Below are 20543 nucleotides of genomic sequence, written 5' to 3'. Positions count from 1 at the left end.
AAATTTCAACGGACTGGGTACGTGACGGATGAACGTGCTGGAAAGGTAGGGCGACCGCGTACGGCAACCACAGAGGGCAACGCGCAGCTAGTGCAGCAGGTGATCCAACAGTGGCCTCGGGTTTCCGTTCGCCATATTGCAGCTGCGGTCCAAATGACGCCAACGTCCACGTATCGTCTCATGCGCCAGAGTTTACACCTCTATCCATACAAAATTCAAATGCGGCAACCCCTCAGCGCCGCTACCATTGCTGCATGAGAGACATTCGCTAACGATATAGTGCACAGGATTGATGACGGCGATATGCATGTGGGCAGCATTTGGTTTACTGACGAAGCTTATTTTTACCTGGACGGCTTCGTCAATAAACAGAACTGGCGCATATGGGGAACCGAAAAGCCCCATGTTGCAGTCCCATCGTTCCTGCATCCTCAAAAAGTACTGGTCTGGGCCGCCATTTCTTCCAAAGGAATCATTGGCCCATTTTTCAGATCCGAAACGATTGCTGCATCACGCTGTTTGGACATTCTTCGTAAATTTGTGGCGGTACAAACTGCCTTAGGCGACACTGCGAACACCTCGTGGTTTATTCAAGATGGTGCCTGTATTCACCAGATATACAGGATGTTTATAATTGAATATCGGCGTTTTAACGCTTTATAATATTTACTACATTAAACTTACAGTTAGAAATGGTATGTCAAATAAAAGAGCAACTCAAACAGTTTCACCAAGAACCATTTGTCACACGGCACACATCAAGTCTATAACCGAGTTCTTCACAAACGTTGATAAGTGCGTAGCAACACCTGCTTGAATCCGGTTTCTTAATTCAGGCAGGTCTGCTTGTAGCGGAGGAACGTACACACGATCCTTCATGAAGCCTCAAAGGAAAAAATCGCATGGCGCTGGTTCGGGAGAATGTGGAGGCCGTGCAAAGCAAGCCCTGTCATTGGGCCCCTTGCGGCCTATACAGCGCTCGGCTATAGACTTGATGTGTGCCGTGGGACAAATGGTGCTCACTAAGAACATTTATAAGGTTCTTGGTAAAACTGTTTGAGTTGCTCTTTTATTTGACATACCATTTCTAACTGTAAGTTTAATGTAGTGAATATTATAAAGCGTTAAAACGCCGATATTCAATTATAAACGTCCTGTATATCTGGTGAATGGTTTTAAAAAACAACAAATTAATGAAAAATTACTTGAAACTGTTTTCGGTGAAATTCCTTAGCGTGTCGTAATTAATAATCAATTGCAAGGACCAGTTTTTGGAAAAGCAATCCATTGATCGTAGTCTGTCGCGATATTACTGCCACTGCATGAAATCTTCTGGAATGTTAACGACGATTCTTTTCCTAGTAAGATTATTACGAAGAAATGTCACTGTGGCAAACCTGTGCTTGTGTGTTCGGGATTTCTATTTTTCGAAAGTTTCTACGATCGATACCACCCAAAGAAATGCACCAAACCTTCCTGAACAATGGATATTAGAACAAAATATAAGAATTGAGTCTTGACGTAAGAATCAAATATAAAAATATGATAATTTAAAAAGATTGTAACCCCTTGAAAATAACGCACACACATATATCATAATTTTACAATTAACATAACGCCCCTGTATCCCGTAACTAGATAAGAAAGACTCGTGTAGCAACGTTCTACGCAGATGGTAGATGAACGAAAAAATAAAATAAAATAAAAACATTTATCGGGTTTCCAACACGGGACGCAAAAGTGAAAGGCACCAGTTGGATTGAGCTCGTCGTCCGCTGAAAGACATTTTAATTACATTAAGATCTTTGACAGTCATTTCCTCAGAAACAGTCGAATTTCTACGGATAAGCCGAGACACATGTTCTTTTATTTTGGCTCTTCTTCCACTAAGTTTCTGGGTAATCAGGTTATGGCACGTGCCGTGTTCTCCTAGTTAGAGATCTGAATACAACTTTCCTGCCCAGGACCATTATATAAACCGAAACTATGTTCAGCAACAGCTTTTCTTCAGGTGCGTTGAAAAATGGACAGTAAAACATGTTCCGAGAGCTTGAATTTACTGAGCTGTTCTGCAGTGACTTTGAGAGCTAGCTAAGAGAAAAATGAGAGCCGTCCTTGTAGCGTTTCCGCCGTTCTCTGTGAGGGATTGTACTTAACCCTAGGATGCTTATACAGGGCCTCCGACACCCTTGTATGTCTTCATTTTTTTAAAAAACCTCTGTAATTTTTTGTATGATTTCAAACTTCTTTCCAGTACTCTTTCACTAACACTGTGACATTCCTCCTATCATGTCTGAACGAGATACCTTTTTAAGTTTTTTGTATAATTCGATACGTTTACTCACACTCTGTGAATGCATAAGCACGGCTTCAGAGGCCCTCACACATTTATAAATGTTCTTTAGCCTATATTGTCTTCAACATTTGTGTGGGAGCAGTTATTAATTCAACAATAACTGCAATGGTATTTCCAGCAACAGGAGTGCCAACAGCAACAGCAGCAGTAGCTGTAGTAGTAATAGTATAACTAAAAAATAATACACACTACTTTGACATATTGGCGATGTCGGTGTATTATTGATCTTTTTGCTACCAAATGTTTTATTATTGCATAGTACTGTTATCCTGTGCTGCTCTTGTTAGCCTCATTGTTACTGTAGTTTGCTTGTTGCTACAAGGCCCATATTGTTACGAGTATGACTCGTTTTGTGCTGCACAAGCTGTTATTCGAGAGACACGCCTTTTGCTGTGGCTTCGACACACATAGCAAGAGCGCCAATATGTGCAAATACAGCTAATTTTGAAAGTGTTGTGGCTCGGTGGTTTGAAGATGATTCTTACGAGGAAGGGAATATTTTTGAAGATACAAGTAGTGAAGAATCAGCCAATGAACCTGCAGATGGATAATATTACTTAATCAGAGCCTGAAAATGAAGAACCACCACAAAAAGGTATAGACGACCACACATACATTAGTCGGAATGTAACGATTTGGAAATTAGATACTTCTGCAACTTTTCGTACTCATGTCCACAATACCGTAAAAAAGGCACCTCGTCCAGCCCGTGGTTTGAAAACCTGTAACCTAAGGATGCCTGGGACTATTTCATCTCCAAGGAAATACTAGAGGAAATCATCAACTGAACAAATATTGGAGGCAGAAGAGTGGCTGCTTTACGTGGTAAAACGTGGAAAGACGTTTCACTTGCTGAATTGGAGGCTTTTCTTGGTCTTTTACTGCTTTCTGTTGTTGAGAAGAGTTGGGATGTTCCTATTAGAGAATTATTCTTGGATGAGAAGGCAAATCCTACATATAAGGACACAATGTCAGTAAATTGATTATAAGATATAAAGAGAATGATTAGATTTGATGACAGGCGTACCTGTGAAGCTCGATCTGCAGATGACAAACTTGCAGCTGTTCGCTGTGTATGGGAACTATTTCTTGACGAGTGTAGAAATAGAATGATTCCCTATGATTCGCTCACAGTTGACGAACAGCTAGTCCCATTCCGTGGAAGATGCAGATTCACCCATTATATGCCCTCTAAACCAGCCAAGTATGGCATAAAAATATTTTGGTTATGTGATGCTACATCTGCATATGCTTTAGACGGAATTGTTTACACGGAAAGGAAGCCCTATGAACCTATTCAGAAAAATCTTGGATTGAATGTGGTGAAAGATCTTGCTAAAAGCATTGACGGATCATCAAAAAATATTACTGTTGACGACTTCTTTACTAGCGTGCAGCTGGCAGAAGAGATGCTTCAGAAGCAAATTACAGTGGTGGAAACAATCAAACAAAATAAACGAGAAATTCCTAATGAGATGAAACCATCCGCCTCAAGAACGATTCATTCCTCTTTGTTTGCATTTAGAGGTGACATTACAATGGTGAGTTATGTTCCCAAAAAGAAAAAGCCTGTAGTTCTAATTAGCATAATGCATCACGAACGAAACGTTGATGAAACTCATGCAAAAAAGAAACCAGATATAATAAAGTTCTATAACTTTGCGAAGCGTGGAGTAGCTGAAATGGACCAGAAAATTCGTTATTACACTTGCAAGAGACAAACGAGAAGATGGTCATTTGCACTATGGATGAATCTCATGGACGTCGCAGCAAAGAACTGTGAAATTTTATTTTCCACCCAACATCTGACATACCATAGTGGAAGAAGTGATAAAAGGCGTTTGTTCCTAAGAGATATAGCAGAGGAAATGGTAAGACCACTAATGGAACTTTGTATTCAGATCCCTAATCTTCGTAAGAAAATCGTTGATGCCATGCAAAGATGTGGCGTTCAAAAAGATGACATATTGCCGAACCAACTACCTGTTTCAGGAAAAGGTAGATGCAATTATTGTCCATAGAATGAACAAAGGAAAAGTGCTATGACATGCATTAAGTGTAAAACCAACATTTGTAAGGAACATAGTGGCGTTCTTTGTGCTTCTTGTTTGTCACATGTTGAAAACTAAGAAAAATGCAATTTTATGTGAACAACGAATAATAACTTTTTGTCAAAATATTGCCTATACACGTAATATTGTGACTAATAAGTAGGTTTTAATTGAAGAAATTGGTTGTAATAAATGTTATAAAATGTAAACTGCAACTTATAAGTGAATCAATAAAATTATTTGTATATGTTGTACGTAAATGGATGTAACTAATAAAAGTTCACTCTTAGAGTTTTTTTTTTTTGAAAAAAATTAATAAAATGTTAATCAGGCTCACCAGATCCTGTTACTGTATCTTAGGAATCTTTCAATATGACAAAAAATTTGGCAGAAATAAATTTAACTCGAAAGAATGATTGTAGGGAAAGAGGTAAATTTTAAATTAGGCAGGGCCTTGGAGGCCCTGCATATGCATTCATGTATGTTTTCGGCACCATGCATCCTAGGATTAAAGTGCTAGATGATCACTATTATCTATGAAACAGTGAAATGACAGTCGCTTCGGTCGGAAATGCGAAGTCCCCCCAGCGCTGCCGCAACTGCAATGCTACTGCCAGAGCGCGTCGCTCCGCACGGCTGTTTCAACAAGAAGTGCGCCCGGCCACCGCTAGATGTCCGCGCTGTCACAGGCGCCGAGCGTATAACAATCGAAAGGCGCAGTACGAAGAGAGCATGCGCGCCGCTGGGCCCCGCCGTGTTTGTTGTCAGAAGTCGGCGCCAAGCCGAGCAGTGCGGTCGGCGGTGGTACCGCGCGCGATATACGCACCCCGACTCGCGAGCGTGCGATGTCGAGTGTGGTGGCCACGCGCGCTGCGTACTAGCCGGCTGGCGTGCTCACCGCGCGATTTTCGTTGGTAATGTGCCACGCGGGAATGTCTGCTGCGGCAGGATACGAGGACCGATTGGCGTGACAGTCGTTTTGTAAACAGTGGGTTCAACGGCCGTCGATGATCGGACTTGAGCTTGTGGTGTTACCGCCGTAGTGACAGTGTTCTTGACACCTTGAGCGAAGAGGACTTTAGGCAGTTTGACGCCGATTTAGACAGTTGTGATCGGGTGACTTGACAGGGGAAAGGTGTTGCGTCGTGTGGGGAGGGTTGACAGTAACGGGCAGAACGGCGCTATCGCGTAGTAGCAAGGAGGCGGAGCGGCGCTGGTGGATACTGAGGAAGGGCGGCGGGCACTGCTCGTGCCGGCAGCCATGCGTCGAGCCTAAGGCAAAGGGCGAGCGCACGCAGCGTCGCGTTTGCATGTGCGCCAAGTCTGCGCAGCCGGTCGCCTCGGCGGGCCCGCGATCCGTGCTGGGCAGGGTGTCGCGCTGCGTCGTCGCTCTCATGTTCTGCTTCTCCAACACGTTCCGCCGCGGCGCCGCCGCCGGCGGGCTGGACGGGGGCGGCGACCGGCGCGGGGGCGGCAGCCAGCGCGAGTCGCAGGCGGCGCTGACGGAGGCGGAGGAGCGGCCCCCCAGCTGCGGGGGCGGCGACTCCCCGCGCAGCGACGCCAGCGGCCGCAGCGCCCCGCCGTCGACGCCGCCCCCGCGGGCGTCGTCCTCGGCTTGCGGCGGCGACGACGGCGACGACGACGAAGGCGACGACGCTGGGGCGTCCCCGTCGTGCTCGTCGTCCGATTCGCGGTCTCCGTCGCCGCCGCTGTCGCCGGTCGCACAGACGACGCTGCCGCCGCCCCTTATGAAGGTGGCGTCGAGCCCGGCGTTGGCCGGAGCCACGCCGAGCGCTGCGGCCGCCGGTCCGCGCTTCAAGTTGGTGCGCGAGGGCGACTTGCAGGTGTGCTACCTAAACCACACGCGCACCGTCATCAGCAAGATCCTCAGCTCCAAGTTCCTGCGTCGCTGGGAGACGCACCACCTGTACCTCAACGACTCGTGCATCACTTCCAAAACGGTAAGTGCATCTTTGCTAACACATTCTCTGAAGGTATTTCAAAACTTCACAGTTCATCGTCAAGAGCATAAAAAAGCTTCCTCGTTATAATCGGTTTGTCTTCAAACCATTATCCGGTATCTTAAGATATTTAAAACAGGATAAATGGGGATATAAAAACAGTCAACATGGGTTTAGAAAATATCGTTCCTGTGAAACCCAATTAGCTCTTTATTCACATGAAGTGCTCAGTGCTATTTTCGTTGGCTCTCTTTGTTTTATTATTGATAGCGTAGCAACTAATATAGGAGATAAAATATGTTACTACGAAAAGGGTCCTGAAATACTTATTAGGGATGCTGTGCTGTGACTTTCTTTGGATCATTAACTTTCAACAAAACTAATTATATTATGTTCTTACTATTCTGGATCTGGCTTTCTATTAAAGGAGCATTTTTCGTTACTGTAGCTCACCACAAAGTTCAACATATATTCCTTACTCTACAGTTGTTGAAAAAGTTACTGAAAATTATTTCGTTAGCAGTGCTGATGTTACAGTACACAATGTTTGTTCAACATCAAAATTTTGCAGTGGATTTTTGTTAACAGTAAATAAGTACCACGACTAACACGAGAACATGAGACTATTATTAGAGAAAAAGATGTTTTTACTATGTTTGCCAGACCAGAACTACACACAGCAAGATTCCATTTGTTATGAATGTAAATTATCATCCGCAGCCCATGTCCACCTGTAAATCACATCATAACATCTGCTGCTCTGCCCTGCAATTCCGAAGCTGAAAGAAATAATTTTAGTTTACTATTACCTGTCCGCTTGTTAGCGGTATGACTGGTTTCATTTAATGCAGTTTCAATGCGCCGCGGCAGCGGCTCGTTCGTAGAGCAGCTCTGCGCCACGAATAATATTTAAATAGCTGAAAATGTCTTAAAGGGATGGGATAAAATACCAGGCAAGCTTATTACAAATCATATTGCAAGTTTTTACTAAGAAACTCTATTCAAACTATTTAAACAGATCAAGTTATTACACACCTTCACAAATCAGCACCTAATGGCGCACGTATCTCAGTCTTGACAAAAGAATGTTACACATGCGTACAATATAACGTCACATGCTCTTCCTAATCACGTAACTCCAAGAAGACTACAGAGAAATTAAAGTTCGGTCACTACTATTTATACTCGTTGTGACTTATTCTCATCTTTGCTTGATATTTAATAATTATCGTCTGTGGCGGTTTCAGTACTCGCCGACGATATTATTTTTTTTTTTTAAAAAAACGGTACATAATTCTATACAAGTACGAAACATGACATAATGGTTTGTCTTAATTACATAAAGTTCCTACAATCATTGCCCACGCAATTACAATCATCCAGTTCAATTATTCTTTTCTCCTTTTCTTCCACATATGTGTGTTTTGCCAGGAGACGTTACATATTGATAGGGGATTTCAGATCGATTCCGTATTTCTGGATTTCCAGAAGGCTTTCGACACTGTACCACACACGCGGCTCGTAGTGAAATTGCGTGCTTATGGAATATCGTCTCAGTTATGTGACTGGATGTGTAATTTCCTGTCAGAGAGGTCACAGCTCGTAGTAACTGACGGAAAGTCATCGAGTAAAACAGAAGTGATTTCTGGCATTCCCCAAGGTAGTGTTATAGGCCCTTTGCTGTTCCTCATCTATTTAAACGATTTTGGAGACAATCTGAGCAGCCGTCTTCGGTTGTTTGCAGTTGACGCTGTCGTTTATCGACTAATAAAGTAATCACAAGATCAAAACAAACTGCAATACGATTTAGAAAAGATATCTAAATGGTGCGAAAAGTGCAGTTGATCTTAAGTAACGAAAAGTGAGAGGTCATCCACATGAGTGCTAAAAGGAACGCGTTAAACTTCGGTTACACGATAAATCAGTCTAATCCAAAAGCCGTAAATTAAACTAAATACCTAGGTATTACAATTACGAACAATTTAAATTGGAAGGAACACACAGAAAATGTTGTGGGGAAGGCTAAACGAAGAGTGCGTTTTATTCGCAGGACACTTAGAAAATGTAACAGACCTACTAAGGAGACTGCCTACACTATGCTTGTCCGTCCACTGGGGTGTGGGATCCTTACCAGATAGAACTTGCTGAGTACATCGAAAAAGTTCAAAGAAAGGCAGCACGTTTTGTATTATCGCGAAATATGGGAGAGAGTGTCACAGAAATGACGCAGGATTTTGGATGGATATCATTAAAAGAAAGGAGTTTTCTGTTGGGACGGAATCTTCTCACGAAATTCCAATTACCAACTTTCTGCTCTGAAAGTGAAAATATTTTGTTGGCACCGACTTACATAAGGAGGTACGATCACCAAGATAAAATAAGGGAAATCAGAGCTCGTACGGAAAGATATAGGTTTTCATTCTTCCCGCGCGCTATACGAGATTGGAATAATAGAGTATTGTGTAGGTGGTTCGATGAACCCTCTGGCAGGCACTTAAATGTGATTTGCAGAGCATCCATGTAGCTGTAGAGTATCAAATAAAGAATGGAAATGGAAAAAATTCGAACAAGCGAACGTTCCCGTCAGTAAACCATATTAGTGAAACCTGGCCGGAGTGTAGAGGGGGGAAAATAGTACCGTACCTATTTTTCTGTTTGTGCCCGATTTTACTTTTAAGAGATAGGTCACACCCCGAAAGGTAAACTGACTTTTCGTCTTTAGAGAGAATATGTAAGAAACGCTGACACACAAAAAAGGTTTTTCATGTAACAGTTAATATGCGGTCAACGTTCTTGAAAAGCGTGTGATCAACGTTTGTAATAATTTGAAATTTTGCAAAATACCCAGCCACCATTAATTTATGTCTTTACAAAAGTTTTCATTTTTCCAAAGTAATTATGGTGGTGGGGCATTTTGCAAAATTTCAAATTATAACAAAATTTGATTATAGTTTTCAAGAACATTGGTTCCGTATCAACCTTTATGTGCAAAATATTTTTTACATATCGTTAAGAAGAAATTCACCCTAAACCTAAATGCCGTCTTAAATTTCGAGGTCTGTTTCAGCCCTTAAAAGTGAAATTGGAGTCAAACAAAAAGGTGCGTGTTGCACTGTTTTTCCCCCTATACACACCAGTCAATTTGTATTAATATACTCGATTGACACTTGAGGATGATCACTGGCGAGTTTAATTAATTAATTTATTTTTCTTCAGGTAACGCGTTTTCAGTGCTGTTGCATTCTCGGCTCTCTGTTGCGTATTGCTAGACTTGATCCAGGTGTCATAACATGGACATAGTCTTTCAAACATGTGTTAACAGACGGGGAATGTTCTTTGTGCCAAGCTGTGCTTCCCTCTGGAGTTCCAAAATGTAAAAGATGTGGGAACAGGTTCTATTAGTTAACAATTAAATGCTGTGTATACTTGTATTATCACAAATACAGCGCCCTGCCCCAGTAGCGGTGACACTAGCAACCACAACTTTCTTCTTCCTATTTTATCGACAACTGACGTTTCTGAGATCGCGACTGTATACAGAATACAAAATGATTCTTGCAAAGAAGAAAATAAGCAACCAGCCATAGTTAATAGCGCTATTCATTAACACAAATAGCGCGGTTACCAGTATCGAACCGGTTGGCTAATTAATCTTCAGCGGACGGACGTTTATTTACGTCGTTGCTTACATTAGTTGTTGCAGAAAAACGGCCAACAATTAACGTAAACAACAACAAATGTAATATAAACCCTATCAGCCGTCTGAAGATTATCCTTTCGGTTCGAAACCGGCAACGGTGATATCTGTGTAAATAAATAGTTCTGTTGACAGTGGTTGATTGCTGTTTTCTTCTTTGCAAGAATCAGCTTGTGTAACTGTCTTATTGACGCTCAGAACCAGTGAGTTTGTTGGTATGGCACTTGATACGTTACTGAGAAAGTATTTTTCTTCCAATGTGTCTGATTGTTTTGCAGTGATGTGTTGAACAGCATAATTCTTTGGTATCAGAACACCTTCTCAATTTTTCGGTTGCAAATCAGTTACGTGTAAACAGGTTTTTCATTCTCCTGACAAATTCAGTTTGGCACTCAAAATATTTTCCATTGCCACTCTTCAAATGGTACAAAATCCATCGTAAGTCCCTGTTGTCATGTAATGTGTATAAATACACTCCTGGAAATGGAAAAAAGAACACATTGACACCGGTGTGTAAGACCCACCATACTTGCTCCGGACACTGCGAGAGGGCTGTACAAGAAATGATCACACGCACGGCACAGCGGACACACCAGGAACCGCGGTGTTGACCGTCGAATGGCGCTAGCTGCGCAGCATTTGTGCACCGCCGCCGTCAGTGTCAGCCAGTTCGCCGTGGCATACGGAGCTCATCGCAGTCTTTAACACTGGTAGCATGCCGCGACAGCGTGGACGTGAACCGTATGTGCAGTTGACGGACTTTGAGCGAGGGCGTATAGTGGGCATGCGGGAGGCCGGGTGGACGTACCGCCGAATTGCTCAACACGTGGGGCGTGAGGTCTCCACAGTACATCGATGTTGTCGCCAGTGGTCGGCGGAAGGTGCAACTGCCCGTCGACCTGGGACCGGACCGCAGCGACGCACGGATGCACGCCAAGACCGTAGAATCCTACGCAGTGCCGTAGGGGACCGCACCGCCACTTCCCAGCAAATTAGGGACACTGTTGCTCCTGGGGTATCGGCGAGGACCATTCGCAACAGTCTCCATGAAGCTGGGCTACGGTCCCGCACACCGTTAGGCCGTCTTCCGCTCACGCCCCAACATCGTGCAGCCCGCCTCCAGTGGTGTCGCGACAGGCGTGAATGGAGGGACGAATGGAGACGTGTCGTCTTCAGCGATGAGAGTCGCTTCTGCCTTCGTGCCAATGATGGTCGTATGCGTGTTTGGCGCCGTGCAGGTGAGCGCCACAATCAGGACTGCATACGACCGAGGCACACAGGGCCAACACCCGGCATCATGGTGTGGGGAGCGATCTCCTACACTGGCCGTACACCTCTGGTGATCGTCGAGGGGACACTGAATAGTGCACGGTACATCCAAACGGTCATCGAACCCATCGTTCTACCATTCCTAGACCGGCAAGGGAACTTGCTGTTCCAAAAGGACAATGCACGTCCGCATGTATCCCGTGCCACCCAACGTGCTCTAGAAGGTGTACGTCAACTACCCTGGCCAGCAAAATCTCCGGATCTGTCCCCCATTGAGCATGTTTGGGACTGGATGAAGCGTCGTCTCACGCGGTCTGCACGTCCAGCACGAACGCTGGTCCAACTGAGCCGCTAGGTGGAAATGGCATGGCAAGCCGTTCCACAGGACTACATCCAGCATCTCTACGATCGTCTCCATGGGAGAATATCAGCCTGCATTGCTGCGAAAGGTGGATATACACTGTACTAGTGCCGACATTGTGCATGCTCTGTTGCCTGTGTCTATGTGCCTGTGGTTCTGTCAGTGTGATCATGTGATGTATCTGACCCCAGGAATATGTCAATAAAGTTTCCCCTTCCTGGGACAATGAATTCAGTGTTCTTATTTCAATTTCCAAGAGTGTATATTTTACTGCATCACAACAGTGACTTACGAGAGCACAGGTTGAATATCACTGTGTAAACTTATTTAAATGTTTTATGAAATCTGATGATAGCATGAAGACTGAAGCTGGTTGTAGTAGAGAAATATTTTTAGGAGGTTTGAAACATGGTTCAAATGGCTCTGAGCACTACGTGACTTAGTGCGACTGCTATGGTCGCAGGTTCGAATCCTGCCTCGGGCATGGGTGTGTGTGATGTCCTTAGGTTAGTTAGGTTTAAGTAGTTCTACGTTCTAGGGGACTAATGACCACAGCAGTTGAGTCCCATAGTGCTCAGAGCCACTACGCGACTTAATTTCTGAGGTCGTCAGTCTTTGAAACATGTTACGGACATATGAATCAAGGTTAAACCTCGGTTAATCGAAGTTCAAGAGGCTTAAAAAAATCTTTGAACAACTAGCGTTCGATTTAATACTTGTTAGTGTGACAAAGATGCAACCTGGAAAAAGTCGAAATAAGAATACAATAGTACTGTAATGTCAATAACATACGCATGTCCTCACATGGGTAAGCAGAAGGTAACAACTAGAACACGAAATAAAAATGTTTTTACTCGTTTTATTATTTTTAAATTTGCATTAATATTTCAACCGGAAGGCGCACAAATATTCACGAAAATACACGAAAAGCTTTGATTTCATTCATTTTTCCGTACTTAAAACTATGCTATCTACAGACTTTCTTCATAAACCTTCTTAAAAACGAAACAGTTTTTTACTTAGTGAGCCTTTTCTCACATGTGGCTTTTCCTTGAATGTCCAGGCTAACAGGGAATTATTTAAGCTTTTTTCCTTACCTATAACGTCTTACAGGTATGTTCATTACAATGAGCTAGCCATTTCAGTAAGCTTTCTTTAATAAGCGGAAACTCATCTTGATGGTCCCGCTACCTCCTTCCTTAACATACTTTTCTAGAAATCTTATGTTTCAGCAGAAGCGAGAAATCTTTCGTTACAACCTTCTGTTTCACTCCACATTCCACGGGCCCAGTAATTTGCTTCTTTTCCATGAAAGTCGAACATTCGTTCTTCTTCGAAGTCATTTTTTAAACTGGTTTATATATTGTGGTTAGTTATGCATTGTTGAGAAAACGAAGAAATGTGGCGAAGAGAAGAATGACCAAACGATTATCTGAACAAACGGCGAAACGACTCTGAGTAAGGAGAGTTAGTTAGCCACCGACTTTTGATTAATGGAGTGCTTGTGGTGCCATGTGTCATCACAATAGCTTAGATTTATCGAGTCTACCAAAACACAAAAGGATTCTTAGAGTCATAGATGTTTCCGTAGGCGACATGGCAACAAATTATATTTATCGAGAAATTCGTTTTATCGGCCCTCCAATTTGCAGAAGTCGATTGTAGTATTCGTTCGACAGATCTGTCAGAAAGAAAATGCGCGAGGAAAGGCGAATATGCCCTGGGCGGAGTTAGGGATTAAAGAAGGGAACTAACCTTTCGACTTATCTGGGACCTTCAAACGTTATGACACATGCCACCGTGGCATCCAACATGACATTTGTTATGTCGTGCAGTATGACACAATGTGTTATTAAAGTTTAGGATTCACGCGTTCTGGGATACTTTCTATCGTAAATGCACCACCCCCATTCTCGGATATTTCCTACTGTAGACTCATCCCACTCTCCAGAAGCACATAAATTTGTGGTTGTCTGTTCTTACATCCCTCACCATACATGCAACAGGGGTTCGCTTTGAAAGAAAATCAATATCCAGAAACAAAAAAAAAAAAATGTTTTAATGCTCCCACACCCTCAGAAATTTTATCCCACTCCCCCCCCCCCCCCCCAAAAAAAAGATTTTTTAGCTATTATACGTATGCTCTTCAGCCATACTATACTGTTTGCTAAGGCTGGCGAATTTACCGGATTTTGAGCACAGAATTGGGGACATTACTTTTCCTTTTAGATTTTATTAATATACGTTTGAGACTGTAATACAGTGCATTAAAATAGCAAACATAAATACGGTACCGAGCGAAATATTAAATACTGTGCGAAGTTCAAGATAACAATGTATGCAAATACGTAGATAAACTTACTTAATAGCTTATTTTGCAAGCGAACGATTTTCGTAACAAATTGTATATCTTTCTATTATTTCTTACCTTGAAATTCTTGTCATTGTTTATTGAAAGTATCCAATAATAAATACTAAAAATTAAAAAATCGCCGTTAGAAATGAAATGAGCGTGAGTCCCCATTCGGGGAAGTTCGGCCGCCGAGTGCATGCCATTTCAGTCGATGCCACATTGGGCGACTTGCGTGCCTGTGATGAGGATGAAATTACGAGGACAACACAATACCAAGTCCACGAGCGGAAAAAATCCCCAACCCGGCCGGGAATCGAACCTGGGTTCGCTGCATGGGAGGGTGGCACCTAACCACTTTTTTCTTTTATTTCTGATCTCATTTAGTTCGTTATTGTTCGTTGCATATGTTCGGGCCGGACGTCCCACGACACCTGTTATAGTTCACCGTTGATCCTGTTCACCCGGTTTTTTTATTACAGAGGGCAGCCAACCCTTTGACCCAACATCCTGAGCTACTGTGCCACTGAGCTAAGCAGGTCGACGTCGCCATAAAGAGAACAAATTTGACACGAAATGTTGCAATAGCCAATCCGAATTAAGTATGAGTATGATTGGCTGAAATAAGCAGGACAACTGCGAAAAAATGCACGCGCGACTAAATACTAGCAACTTTTCAACCCTATACGAAAACCACCGAACTTAAGCTTGTTTTGACCGAAAATAAATTGTCCACAAGATACCATAGTAGTGTCTCAAGAAAACGCAGGAATGCATTTTTTATCGGTTAGAAATAAGTGACCTCCTTCTGGCAATTATTTTTATAGCATTTTTAAGAGTTCAGTTTTCTGCTTGCTTATCGATAAAGCTTTAAAGGCTCGGTCAAACAGGAGGCTGGGCATAAGTCAGGTTTGGTACATACATTGTTTTTCACGATCAAAGATTTTTCGATGATTTTTAAGCCACTGGTGAATAAAATCTTTAACGTATAAACAACGAAATGATAATCAACTGTAATAAGCAGTTCTTTTTAAATTATATCCAAATGCAGTGCTTAAAATGCAACGTATTTCTACGAACCAAAGTTTCACTTGCAAATGCGTAATTTTTCGCGTGCAAGGACCCGAACTAGGAAAGATTTTTGCAAACGCTTCTTATAGTTACCGTAGGGATATATATTTTTACTATCGTCTGTATCATTTTCAAAAGTCTCAGCACGTGAGATTCGCGCAAAAACGGATTTTAAATGCATTTTATGTACAATTTTAGACCAATGTATGGTGGCAATCGATAAAGCTTTCACAAAACAACCGACTACCGTGAATCACATGTAACTGTCTACCTTCTTACAAAATTTGAACCGATTCACCTAAGTTTGAAATATAGAACTTGCGCGCGTAAGAAAACCTGACTAAACACGGTTTTTCTTTTTTTTTTTTTTTTTTTTTTTTTTTTTTTTTTTTTTTTTTTTTGCACGTAAAAACCGAAGAAGGTAAATTTTTGAAAGCGAGTTTTCGATTTCATCGTAAAAATGCATTTTCAGTTATTTGATTCACTCTAATCCGTTTTCGTGCGTTCAGTTCAAGATAAAGATTACTGGATAAAAAGTTTCACTTTGGCTATATTATATCCATTTAGTTGCCTTCGTGCAAAGTTCGAGACATAGAAGTGGCTCGCTTCGAAAACCTCCCAGACTTTTTTTTTACACTTAAAATCCAAACGGAGCGAGGTTTTTTTAAAACTATTAAATCTTGTCTTACACAACGTCCATTACACCGGTGGACCAAATTTGAACCATCAGTCTCGCTCCAGAGCGGATTTATTTAAGGTTGACTTGTTTTTGCACGAATTCCGACGATGGTGATTGTGTTTGCACGTAAAATATGAATGGTGTACATGCAAATGGTACCAATAGCTGATTAATTTCAGCCCAATTAAAATCTTTTGTAAAAGGAACTAATAGATGCACACAAATTGCCTCGACGCCAGCTCCGGTTCGCCGTTCAAATCCGTACTGAAGCGCCTAGAACCGCTCGGTCACCGCGGCTGGCCATACATAAGCGAAACGCTCCTCGTGTAAGTGGAGTAAGTCAACGAAAGGTAGGTATGTTACCCTTCCAAAGGTGATAATAAACTTTGACAAAACATATAAATATACAGTACACTGAGATGCTTATTATAAATGCTAGGCTGCTGTAACCACAGATCATCAAACAGAAAATCGGTTTAGAGCACTTGATTCACATTACTGCAGTGAACATCTGCAGAAAACACATTTCACGTGTCAGTTATCGCTATTTGATATTACTAATAATATGCAGGCTCAAACATCTAAAACTTACACCCCTACGAATGATTCGAGATATGAAAACAAGGTTTCTTGCAAATTACAGTAAGCAGAGGGGCACTTATTTACTTTATCCCAACTCTCATATCATACTAAATATTGAAGTAAATGTGTAAGTGTTGTTTAGATGGAACGGTGCACTTTTTTTAGCAGCGTTCGAAAGCTCTTGTAATCTCGAGTGTAATTACACAACGCTTGTTACTGATGAAGTTGAACTTTTTCACAAATATTTATGAGAAATGTGCTAAATTGGAAACACAGGGCGTCTACAATCTGCTATTGTGGTGTAATAAACTCAAAGTGGTCGCTCGTGGCAAAATGTTCAAATGTGTGTGAAATCTTATGGGACTTAACTGCTACGGTCTTCAGTCGCTAAGCTTACACACTACTTAACCTAAACTATCCTAAGGACCAACACGCAGACCCATGCCCAAGGGAGGACTCGAACCTCCGCCGGGATCAGTCGCACAGGCTCGTGGCAAACTCCGCCGTTATAGCCTACGAAGCTTTTCGACTATTTACTTGTTTCCACAAAAGCTAGTTACTTAAACACGAATACACCGTCTCAGTTCTTGGATGATACCTTTCTGGAGAGGTGGATCGATGGGGACGGTCCAACATCATTGCCACCACGTTCGTTAGACATAACCCGCTCTAGACGTTTTTTGTTTTAATTTACGTTAACGGTAAAGAGTTCAGTTAGTCAGTTCGTTATGTGAAAACTCTTACGGCACGAATCGAGATGCTGTAAACGTGGTGATGGAAGAGATGTTGGCAAAGACGTGGAGAGAAGTTGAGTGTAGCAAAGACGTTCTACGGGCAACGAAGGGGGGATATGCGGAAATGTGTCCATAAAAACTTTGAGTTACGCCTCCCTTTTTAAACAAAATGCATCTGTATGTAGCACAGTTTCTCAGGAAAAATTCTTGTAATCAGGGGAAGACTTGATGACAGGCCTGTACCTTTATCTTAGTAGCCTATGTCTGTCTTCTTCTTCTCCTCCTCATGTGATCCCGGAACCTGGCACGGGATGCCCAGTTGGTGATGTTTACGCTCCAGTTTGGCCGCTTTCGGACTCTGAAAATTTTAGTTTCGTTTGGTGAGTCACCTCAGAAATTCTACTACTCTCTTAACACGGCTTTTTAGCATTCAAGTATACGATAAAACGCGCCAGTTTTGGCCAGTATGGCGAGTGTCACGTCATACAATCACGCGTATTTTAACTATCGAAGTACCGGGACCCCGCAGGAATGTGGGGTTTTAGGCGCCATTTTAACGTATTAAAAGCTTGTAAACATAAAGACCACATTAGGCAGACAGCGATTTTCATCGGTGACGAAAGTGTAACTACGATATGCGTAATATATATTACGATACGGTCTTTGGCTTAGCCAACGCGCAGCCGGCCGAAGTGGCCGAGCGGTTCGAGGCGCTACAGTCTGGAACCGCGTGACCGCTACGGTCGCAGGTTCGAATCCTGCCTGGGCCATGGATGTGTGTGATGTCCTTAGGTTAGTTAGGTTTAATTAGTTCTAAGTTCTAGGCGACTCATGACCTCAGAAATTAAGTCGCATAGTGCTCAGAGCCATTTATTTAGCCAACGCGCAGACTGTCACGCTCCAATATAAGCTAGACTTCTATCTACAATAGAGATCAACTCTGTGACCGAAATACCGGTAAAATGAGCGCCGCTGACGCTATCGCTGGTTAAATGAGAAACGTCAGTTACCAGTAATTTTGATGAAAATATAAATTCTTAGTCTCCAATTTTAGAGTTCAAAACTCGAGAGAATGTTATAATTTTACACTATATTTCGAAAATTTCATTAGCTATCGAAGCATCGTATAAAAGTATGATCTTATCTTGTCAGCATACTAAATAATCTGCACATTATCACTTTCGCTGAAAAGCATTGACATTCGAATCTCGCTTTTTAAACTGCGTTTGAAAAGTAAATTTGGGTTTGACATCTATTTGATAAAGACACGAAATATTTTTTCCACAGACATGCTTTTGTACCGATGTACAAGGGCACCCATAAGGTAGTTTTTTTTGGAGGGGGGGGGGGGACTAAAACTCGGTGTTTGGATTGTTTTAACATTTTGGAAGACGAATGGCGACTCGTAAGTGGCCATAAAGAGTTCCAGGTCCGAACGCGTTAAGAACCTGTGTAATATACTGGCTTTTAAATCATGTTTTTTGAAAGAAAAACACCTGTATACACTATTTTTTCCTTTCCCTGAGTGCTAGAATGGGGGGGGGGGGGCGTTGGCGACATCCCCCCCCCTCCCCTTGCCATCGGTTATGGGTGCCCTTGCCTTTCTGTGTACAGTCTTCAGTGGGCGTCATTTTATTTCTTAACCTTTGATGTAACATAGTTTGGCATACTTCGGTAACTAAAAACGTGTGATGTTTGACATTTTATGCTTCCTTCTTGCGGAATTTTAAGTTAGTTTAGAATTTTTCTCACATTTGTGACCACAGTACTGTTTACTTATTTCATAAGTATATAGTAAGAAACGAGAGAAGAAAACATCGCGATCTAACAAGTAGGAATCAATAGAAGAAAAACAGCTCATTTTCACTGTCTCACATATTGCTTGCTTGCTTGTTAGTGTTTAACGTCCCGTCGACAACGAGGTCATTAGAGACGGAGCACAAGCTCGGGTTAGGGAAGGATTGGGAAGGAAATCGGCCGTGCCCTTTTTAAAGGAACCATCCCGGCATTTGCCTGAAACGATTTAGGGAAATCACGGAAAACCTAAATCAGGATGGCCGGAGACGGGATTGAACCGTCGTCCTCCCGAATGCGAGTCCAGTGTGCTAACCACTGCGCCATCACATATTGCTTTCTTCTTTGTTATTACACAGCATGAGTCAGTAGTCCAGCTGATAACGCTAGTAATATTTCATAATCGTTCAGGTATTACTTTGAGGCATTTGGCAAATAGTGGTACGCTAAAGAAGGATCATTCTGCTTTATGGTTAATTTTCGAAACTTTATCTTCCGAAATGGTTCAAATGGCTCTGAGCACTATGTGACTTAACATCTGAGGTCATCAGTCCCATAGAACTTAGAACTACTTAAACCTACCTAAGGACCTCACACACTTCCATGCCCGAGGCAGGATTCGAACCTGCGACCGTAGCGGTCGCGCGGTTCCAGACTGAAGCGCCTAGAACCGCTCGGTCACCCCGGCCGGCTTACCTTCCGAGATACGGTAACAAATTAGATTTTTAATGAGAATAAGGCTTGCAACAGCATTCGATAAGTTACGAAAACAGTACAGTAATATAGCGCACGCCTCAGCGTACACTGAAACTTATAAAAAACCGCTGCTAAATGTGAAACCGACAAATGCTGGCACGTCGCACTTTCTGCCATGTTCGGCTGTGGTCACTGGGAAGTGGAACCGCGAAACTGCCTGCGATAAAGAACTTTGCTCTGATATTTATCACGGTTTCTACTATATTTACAGATTCTCACCTTAAAAAATTTGCATATGCTTCATCAAGGCGCTCCTGTTTTCACGAAGTACAGCATTGCATTAAAACACATCGATTAAAAATAACTTTAATTTTACTATGCCTCGATTAAAAAATTTCCTGAATTAACCGTATAGCAAGACAAATGACCTCATTTTCATATTATTATGCGCCGAAGATCTAAGTACAATATTACGAAACGTACCGAATATGAAATATTAGGACGACGGTTCAATCTCGCGTCCGGGAATCCCGATTTAGGTTTTCCGTGATTTTCCTAAATCGCTCCAGGCAAATGCCGGGATGGTTCCTTTAAAGGGCACGGCCGACTTCCTCTTCCTTGCTTAATCTGATGAGACCGGTGACCTCGCTGTCTGGTCTCATCCCCCCCCCCCCCCAAAAAAAAAAGAAAACGAAAAGAAATGATATATTGGGGGGGGGGGGGGGGTGCTTGCATCGTCACAGGTGACTCTGGCTGTGTTAATAATGAACGAACAGAAGATAACATACAAGAAACTCAAAGAGGACTGCTTTGTTAATCCCGGTAACGTGATTTTTACCTCGTGGTGTCATCGTTGATTCATTCGTTTATTATTTAATAAACATGAGGTGAGTAAAAGTACAGTCACTAAAAATCTGGAAACAAGTGGTAAAAGCATTGAGT

At 42.4% G+C, this 20543-nt stretch overlaps 1 protein-coding gene across 1 annotated transcript in view; it reads left to right on the top strand.

The window, feature by feature from the left end:
• Positions 1-5139: 5139 nt before the first annotated feature.
• The window catches only part of LOC126273015 (C-Maf-inducing protein-like), an 879384-nt gene continuing 863980 nt past the window's right edge, over positions 5140-20543 (top strand). The window contains exon 1 of the mRNA XM_049976389.1: positions 5140-6368. Within this exon, the coding sequence (XP_049832346.1) occupies positions 5718-6368 (651 nt within the window). The 5' untranslated portion in view covers positions 5140-5717. The remainder of the gene's footprint in view (positions 6369-20543) is intronic.

Source organism: Schistocerca gregaria, chromosome 5 (genome assembly GCF_023897955.1).
Source record: "Schistocerca gregaria isolate iqSchGreg1 chromosome 5, iqSchGreg1.2, whole genome shotgun sequence".
In the NCBI taxonomy this organism is placed as follows: domain Eukaryota; kingdom Metazoa; phylum Arthropoda; class Insecta; order Orthoptera; family Acrididae; genus Schistocerca; species Schistocerca gregaria.
Note: the sequence above shows the minus strand (reverse complement) of the source record. Positions and strands in the feature narration are given on the sequence as shown.